The sequence below is a fragment of the Seriola lalandi genome, unplaced genomic scaffold (assembly GCF_002814215.2).
Source record: "Seriola lalandi dorsalis isolate HSWRI2012SDOR001 ecotype SW California unplaced genomic scaffold, Sedor1 jcf7180002054901, whole genome shotgun sequence".
NCBI classification, from domain to species: Eukaryota; Metazoa; Chordata; class Actinopteri; order Carangiformes; family Carangidae; genus Seriola; species Seriola lalandi.
The window spans coordinates 5,624,146-5,632,695 of NW_019525453.1; the positions used below are offsets into that span (position 1 = coordinate 5,624,146).

The following is an 8,550-nucleotide window of genomic DNA, read 5'->3' on the forward strand; positions in this document are numbered from 1 at the left end:
CGTCAGGGGCTGATCACGGATACATGAACATTTCCTCAGAGTGCCGCTGGATCAATGTAGAGCAGCTGTCCGGCAAAACTGAGTGACCGTGCAAAGGAGACTAGCGAGGGAGGCCTCCAGTTGTGCGGATGCAACAACAGCTGGCCAGATGTGTCACCAGCCGCAGCTTTATGCGAGAGCGGCAGCCCTTTACTGGCAGCTCTATGAGGCTTGTACAGCAGAGTTTTGAGTTAGCTAACACATTCGCACAGACAATGTTAGCATGTGGATGGTTAACGGGTAGTTTATAGCAGTGGTTCTCAAAGTGCAGTCCAGGGACCCCTGGGGGTCCTTTAGGGAGTTCCTTGGGGTCCCCAGCAAAAAAGGGAATTATTTATTTTCAATACAATTCCATCCATAAGTAAAACAATCACAGAATATACGACTATTTTGGTCAAGGGCTTCAAATTCTTTCTGTTACTAAAAATCTAAAAGCAAAAGCCTTGATTATTACATAATAAAAAATAAATACATAAAATAATAATTTTTAAAAAATCAATGTGGATCTGTGGTCTAATTTGTGTCAGTTTAGGGGTCGTGATGTGAAAAGTTTTGTGAACCACTGGTTTGTTGCGTTTACAGCTCGGTTGTATGTTGTTTACAGGTTAGATTGACAAGGAATTCACAAATGCACTCAGTAGTTGTTGGGATGTTTCAGTCAGTACAGTAACCATCCCTACAGCCACAGCACTAGCATGGCTGAAAAACACACCATCCCCCACTGTGAAGCGTGGTGGTGGTGGTGGCTGCATCATGCCGAGGTGGAGCCAAACACAGGGAAATCCTGGAGGAAAACTTGATGCAGACACCTGTAATTTATGAGGATTGTTTTCAAGCAGGACAATGAGCTCGATCATTAAGCAGAAGCTACACAGTGAACTCACCATCCACATGCAGCCCGACAGAGCCTGGGAAAACATGGAGGTGTCTGAATGTGAATCCTAAACTCCAGGGGGGTAAATATTCATATTCATAATTATTTACATCAATTAGTAGAGATCAGTGTCAGAAAGCCAAATGAAATCTTTGATTCAACTTCATTAAGATAATACACCACTGTAACAAATCACAAAGCCATTGTATACCAGCTTCTTTAACTTTAATAGAGTTGAGACAAATTAAAAAAGAAAATACAATCCCCAAATTTTTAAACACAAATATCAAAAAACCATCAGATAGAAAAGACAACAAATCTTAAAAAGTCTCAAAGCTTTTGCACTGTTGGTTTAATAATAAAAGACCTGATATACAACCTGCAACATAAAGCGATAAAAATATAGAGTCTGTAGTATTATAGATTATACTGTAAACTCAAAGCTTGCATTCTGCTAGATTTATGTATCCAGTACAATAGAACAGGAGGGCACAAACTCTCCAGACGTTTAAATAGAATCGACAATTCATCACACAGCAGTACTCTGGCAAACTAACACTTTCTTAATCACAATACAGTTATTACTCAAAGTCAATTATTTCATGAACATTCGTGCATGGTTGAAATAGTGGTGAAGTATTTACATGTTTATTAAATATCAACAAGGGCAGTTACAAAAAAAAAAAAAAATGAAAAAAATGGACACACACCACCGAATTTAGTCTGATCTAGTGTAATCGTTTGTTTTCCAGCTCTGGTGTTGTTCCAGTGTTGAAACGTAAATTGGGCGTCCTCTGCCAGGACACGTTAAATGAGCTGTTTGAATGAGCTGCCATTATTGCTGGGCCACACAGTCACCACCATGGACTCTGGAGTGCTTTGAAATAATGTAATAATGCCTTTAAGTTGGAAACTAGTTAACTCTTTCACTTCTTTTTCATCCGTCTGAAAAAGGTCTTCACGAACTGTCGGTTGTGTGGATGTGTTGCGACACTGTGTAGCCCTTTAGGTTTGCTGGTGAAAATGAGCAACCCTCCATCTCTTTCCGAAACCACTTTTGTGCTGAACTAGCATCATCACCATCATCATCATCAATTTGTTCAAAATTTATATAGCTGTGTTGATCTAAAATCATTGAAATATACATGCATAAGAAAACTGTAAAATGCTATTCTGGTATTTAATGGGACCGATTGATGCTAGATATTTTTCAGAAGTCTACTGCACTAAAGGAACCATTGATAACCTAGGAACCACACTTCCTGAGAATCAAAGCGTAGTCAGTGCTCTAATTTTAATATAAATTAAAAATAAATGACTTAAAAAAGGCATAATGTAGGACTAAAAATGGCTTACTTATATCCTTAAAAATGGCTCGGCCAAAATACTTTTTTTTTTTCAAGACAATGCGCGTTAGAATAGATAAAAGACTGAAAATGACGTATCAAAGACAGGACACTTGGATGGAATACTTTACTAATGAGTTGTCAACTGGGGCTTGTAGCGGGGCTGATGTCCTTATTGTTTGAAGTAGCAAACGAGGCCATCGCCCATTCAAAGGTCTTTTACGCACCTTTGAACTGAATCAAAAGTCATAAGCCAGGAAGAATGTAAAAAAGCCAACGAGTTGTTTATTGTAGGTCTATGGAGTTTAGGTTACAGGTTTGGTAGTGGGAACAAAAGACAAAAACTTGCTGTAATTTCTCTGCTGCTTCAGTTTAACTGTTTGACAGTGGACTCTATTGACACGTACAGTCTAACAATATCATCAGTGGCCATGCTTCTTTGCTAAGAAGTCATGGTTCCTTTCAATCAATACCGTTTCTTAAACTTCTCATACAAGCTATGCAAAAAAAAAAAAAAAAAACTAAAACAAATATTTACAATTTGTAATAAAAAAAGCAAAAAAAAAAAAAAAAAAAAACCACAGCACAGATAAAATGCACAACAAAAAAAAAAAAAAAAAAAAAAAAAAAAAAAAAAAATCTTACTTAACATCTGCCAGGCTGGCAAAATGTTTCTGGTTCCTGATATTACAAACAGATTTGTTTTAAAAGCACGTTATTTAAAAGTGGTGAAAAAAAGAATGAAATATACAACAAAAATAAAACAAAATGAACAGATGATTGAATAAGAGACTGAACCCACGTTGTACATGTGTATCTAGATATATATAAAGCTTCAATTACACTCCGGTTGCCTGGTCTCCCCTCTGATGTGGAATGTTGTTGCTCCATATCGCTTTAGTCTCGGTAGTAAGTTGGTGGGTTTTAGATTAATAAAAGTGGGTTCTAGGAAAAGAACAAATTAATTAAGAAAAAAATCAAACAGCGGGGGTGGAGGGATGTTCCGTGGCAAGCGGTGGGTGTCTGTCGGCCACCAGTCCGTTAGAACAAGTGTTTTAGTAATATCCAGGCTGATACTGCTGGCTCCACGGCTTCTGGTTCCAGAACTGCACGGGGACACAACAGACACAAACTTCACTTTGAGTAGACGTTAATACCGACTATATTCTAAACCATGCTGCATACTGATAGTGTCAGGTCGGCCTTCAAGGCAACAACTGCTCATTTTTAAATTTGCAACATCAACAACATCTGGCTGTTTTGCTGCCTTTGTTGGGTCAGAGTTATTGCATGTTAATGTTCCATGACGGAACCACTTTGCCGTTGCTGCAGTTAAGCACGTTCTGAGGTTTCAGATCCAGAGTGGCCTGCTGGGTGTTTCCACAAGCTTTATAGTTACAAAATCAACCTACAGATCACAAAATAAAATAAACCTGGAGGATGTGAAAAAGGATAATTAACCTAAAAGTGCTTTGTTGTGCTTTGGGTGATTTTTACATGCTAAACTGCCAATACTGGTACTTGGTATTATTGGGGGTTAAACTTCAAACTTTATCACAATTAACACAAGCTCCTTCCCACTGTAAATAAAGATTCTATATCCATGCTATAAAGCCTCATGTGGGAAGTAGAGACAAATTATCAAATGCAGAAATACTGACCCCTTGCTGCCAGCTCTGGTTGAAGGCCTGGGCCTTGTCCATGCCGTTCCTGTTGCCAAAGTTTCCACTGTTCCTGTTGTTACCAAAGTTGCCATTCTTGTTGCCAAAGTTGCCACGGTTACCACCTCTCTGCTGGAACTGTAGAGAGAGAAGAAAATTACCATGTTGAACACGCATTAACTGATTAAAACTGTTCATGTGACTATGTACCCGTTTCTGTGGCGTACACGTGTCATTATCAAACCCACCTGGTTGGGATGTCCCCTGTTTCCACCACGGCTCATGTTGGCTCCACCTCCTCTGTTCATGTTCCCACCTCTGTTCATTGGGCCACCTCTGCTCATGGGTCCTCCTCTGGGTCCCATGTTACCCCTCATTGGCCCGCCCCTAGGGGATCCGCCCAGACTGGGAATGGGGCCGCCACCTCTGTTGAAGTTTCCGCGGTTGGGGAATCCTCCTCTGAAGGCGGGGGGAGGCAGGAAGCCACGAGGTGGACGGTTGAAGCCACCACGAGGACCAGGAGCTGCAGACAGATGATGATGAATGTGTTTTTCAACTATTCAAAAATATGGTCTACTCAGTAAAGAAAACTCAAACATTTTATAATAAAATTCTATTATTTACATCAATAAATATCAATCTTACCTCCTCTAAAGCTGCCTCTGTTCTGGAAGCCTCCACGCCCACCGCCTCTCTGTCCAGGTCCACCGCCACGTCCAAACTGATTCTTGCCTCCCCGGCCGCCACCACGCAGTCCGCCGCCTCTTTTTGGTGTTGTGCTTCCCTGGTTGGGTTTCTTTTCAGCGGGCAGAGCGGTCTTGCTTTCCTCTTTGTATTGTTCCAGCAGCTTACCGGCCTCCTCCTTCTGCAGCTCAGCATAGACGATCTCACTGAAGCTCTCTCCCTCCTCAGGCAGAGAGTAGAAGCCTAGAACAAACAGGAACATGATTAGGGATGCAAGAAGAGAAAATGACTACAAGAGACCCAGTACAGGTTTGAACTGTATGTATATTATGTATGTACATATATACTTTATTCCTCAAGCATCTTTTTCACCTTTCATTTTGAGGACAGCATGCTCAGGCACTTCTTTGCCATCACTCTCGACCTTCTTCTGGACTCTCTCCTTGTAGTCGTCGTCAGAGGGGCAGACCACCACAGCCTTTCGCTGGAAGCCTGCGAACAGACACATCTTCCTCTTCTGGCCCGGGGCAGACAGATTAGTCTGGAAAAGTGGAGAAAGATGCTCAGTTATATTGTGATTTATGTTATTTCTGGCAAAGGCAGTGATCAGATTCATCACAAACCACTCACATGATCCAGGATGTAGTTTCTCTTCTTGCGGGCAGCGATCTCAATAAACTTTCCCAAGAAAAGAGGTGCACGCTGGGAAATGGCTGTCAGTTTTGTGATGTCCTTTGACTGGCGCTTCAGGCTGTTGATCTGTATTAAATGAAAGAGGATAAGATACATGACTTCTCTGTGGGACAGAAACTTAAGACATAGGCTGGCAAAGAGCCATTATCACCACTGACCATCATCTTGTCCACAATGGTGTCACTGCCCAGGATGTAGTATTTCCCAGGGTTCTCCTGGACATGGTTCTTCACCCATGTAGTCTTCCCTGAGCCTGGCAGCCCCACCATCACTATGATCTACAAAACAAAGTCAAGAGAATTAAAACTTCACCACTGAAACACTCTTTACCATATAGCTATTAAAAGAAATAACACAAATATATTTCAAATGCACTATATATCTTTATCTATACGTACCTCACAGTCTGCCTTGGTCTGTGGCCCCTTGAGGCCCCGGACACGGTCACTGACAGGGATCTGCTGCAGGAAGTCGTAGCCCTGGGGCTGAGGGAAATATGGAGTCTCCATCTGACCAAAGTTGAACTCCACAGCACAGTTGTGGCAGATGACGTGGGGGAAGAGGGCCTGGCCGTTCAGACTGTCCTTGCTGACCTGGAAAGCGACAACAGGTTCCCCACCGTTCTTGGAGAAGGACAACACCACCTCCTCGCCCTCAAAGTCCTGAGCAAAGAAAGCAAAATGGAAAGTTACTTTGTGTGATAAAAGTTATGAAAACTCCGCACTTGACCATTGCAAGAAAATGATGCAAATACTAGTAGCATATGATCAGTTATGTCTTACAATGAGGCAGCAGACGACATCGTTCTCCTCATAGGTTTCTCCAAAGTCCTCCGTCACGCAGTTGGTGGTCTTCTTGCTTTTCCCAGAGTAGGCGTAAGAATGCTCTTCCTCACCTGAACATTAATGGAAGAAAACATTAACTGACAAATACATTTTGTAACAGCAAACAGATGGCATCATATGAAGGAAGACACCAAGACTCAATAACTGGTGTGTGAATCATCCGTGTCAGTATTAGACCAGCCACCATTACTATGATGCAGTCAGAGCTGGAGCCATTTTATATTAACATGTGGCGCTGCTCACATACCACTAGAGGGAGCTCCTGGGACAGACAGCCTTTCATAGGAGGATCACAGCGGTCTGTTTTACTGCCATTATTTGGCTGACCTTCATGCATAAGCATACACCCAGTACAGGGTATTGCCTAAGTTTAAATAATTGTAGTTGCAGACATCCTATACACTCTGTCCAAAATCCTGCACAGTCTCTTAAGCTCTACAGTATTCAGCGTGTATGAAACTTAACAAAAAGCGCTGGATTAGACGGTGATGAGGCAAAGACGGTCAATGTTTAAATCCTTACAGATGTAAAAGCTCAAAAATGATCAACAACTGTATTAAGCACTTCTCTGATATGATGTGACCAAGGACAAACCAGTGTGCCAATGAATTCAACATTGCCATGGGTAATGGAAAGTTACTGTTGACCACTTCACTCCAGTGATACTGAAAGGAAAAGCCAGAAATACAATTTTCAGAGCTAGAGCAAGTATAGAGAAACTGACCCAGGAGCAGCGTGCCAGTAGCCAGAGACCAGCCAACCTGCACATCATGGATCTCCATGTTCTTGCTGGAAATGTGCTTCACAGGAATCTTCTCTGTAATCTGTTGACATGAAGCAAAAAACATCAATAAAATGCATATGGATTAATTTCATCAAGTCAAAGGTGTGTATACACTTTACCAATTTAAATGTAGTTTGTTAACAGTGTTCAGAGATGAATTGAGACCGGTGAGGTAGGGAAGGAAAAGCTCAATTCTTTCATGTGCAGAATGTGAGAATGTTCTTACTGTACCTTCATCTCAAAGCAGGCTTTGCCTTTGTCTACACCATAGGTTGCCTTGCCTCCGGACCACAGGTAAGCAAAACTCTCCATCGTGAGAGAGGAGGCGCTGAAACGGTCCCGAGACACCTTAAAGTGCAGGTCGCAATTGTCTAGAGCACAAAAAGAAAAAAGAAAGAAAAGTACACACTGAACTATTTGTATAAACGCAAATTAGTCTTTGACAAAATAAATTTAAAAAAAAATTAAAATAATTCTGCTTTGCCGAGAAAATGTGTACAGTTGGAACCCAGTTAACCTGGCCTGATTGGAAAACTTACAGGTATCCAGGCAGACTTTTGTGTCATCAAACTCCTCATCTTCTTCTTCCAGAGGTGGCACAGGAGACTTAAATGAGGCCCTGCAAAAAGACACCAACCAGTCAGTTAGAGGATTCACATGTCAGTGTGGCTGCATGGAACATTTAGATGCCTTGGGTAGAATTTCCTGAAAATATTGGGGGAGAGAAGTTGAAAGACAGACTAGGGGAAACAATACAAAATAGAAACAAGCGAGCCTCCAAACTTTTTTCTGTATTGTGGGCCGTGACAGACGACACTTACCTTGCAGTATCCTGCGAAATCTACAATGTGAGAGATACATAGAAAGAAAGCACCTCTGCACGTCCGACTGGTGAAAGTGATAAAAATCAAAACAGACCTCTCTCCTTTCAGGTCAGTGTGTTTATGGTCTGCAGGATTGCTGTGGGGTCAGTCAAAGTAATAGTGGGTGTAGTTATATTTAACTTCTCATGTTTGGAATTCCAAATGAAAAGGTCACAACTAGCTCACGCTGTTCTGTTCAACTATGTAACTATATAGTACAAGTTGTCACAATGCTTAAAATGAGCAGTCACAGCGTAGTGAGAACTACAGCAACTTACCAACTCTGTAGTTTGAGATTATGTACCTAAATCTCCTATGGGAAGTTTAAGAAACTAGAGAAAATGTTGTAAAGAAGGAACATTTCAATAACACTTGAGGTTCCACCTGAAGCAATGATCTCAGTCCAGTAGAGTAATTATGTAGTAGGAAGAAACAATTTGGGGTTCATCATGTGCAGCAGTGTTAACATCTTCCCAAGTCCAGAGACACCTGTCATCATATTTGTTCTCAAACAACCTTGAGAGTTGTACAAATGACTGCTGCAGGGGAGATTTATGGTGGCTCTGGAAAACATACGGTCTGAGTTGGAGCATATGGTGAGAGCAGCCCACACATTGGCTGCTGCATGTGGCTGCCCAGGGGTCTGTCGTTTCATATAGGGTGGACTGCTACGGTTTTATTGGGGGGAAATTTCCTAACGGGAGAGTTACAAAAACTGGGCTTTCAAATAGAAATGAATGGACCCTTGCAAAAAAAAAAAA

At 41.6% G+C, this 8,550-nt stretch overlaps 1 protein-coding gene across 1 annotated transcript in view; it reads right to left on the bottom strand.

The window, feature by feature from the left end:
- Positions 1-1,116: 1,116 nt before the first annotated feature.
- The window catches only part of hnrnpub (heterogeneous nuclear ribonucleoprotein Ub), a 10,777-nt gene continuing 3,343 nt past the window's right edge, over positions 1,117-8,550 (bottom strand). Inside the window, exons 3-14 of the mRNA XM_023430198.2 lie at positions 7,466-7,545; positions 7,158-7,297; positions 6,867-6,966; positions 6,080-6,192; positions 5,696-5,959; positions 5,456-5,575; positions 5,235-5,363; positions 4,977-5,145; positions 4,566-4,847; positions 4,169-4,443; positions 3,921-4,058; positions 1,117-3,365 (exon numbers count right to left, since the gene is read on the bottom strand). Of these exons, the coding sequence (XP_023285966.1) occupies positions 3,315-3,365; positions 3,921-4,058; positions 4,169-4,443; positions 4,566-4,847; positions 4,977-5,145; positions 5,235-5,363; positions 5,456-5,575; positions 5,696-5,959; positions 6,080-6,192; positions 6,867-6,966; positions 7,158-7,297; positions 7,466-7,545 (1,861 nt within the window). The 3' untranslated portion in view covers positions 1,117-3,314. The remainder of the gene's footprint in view (positions 3,366-3,920; positions 4,059-4,168; positions 4,444-4,565; positions 4,848-4,976; positions 5,146-5,234; positions 5,364-5,455; positions 5,576-5,695; positions 5,960-6,079; positions 6,193-6,866; positions 6,967-7,157; positions 7,298-7,465; positions 7,546-8,550) is intronic.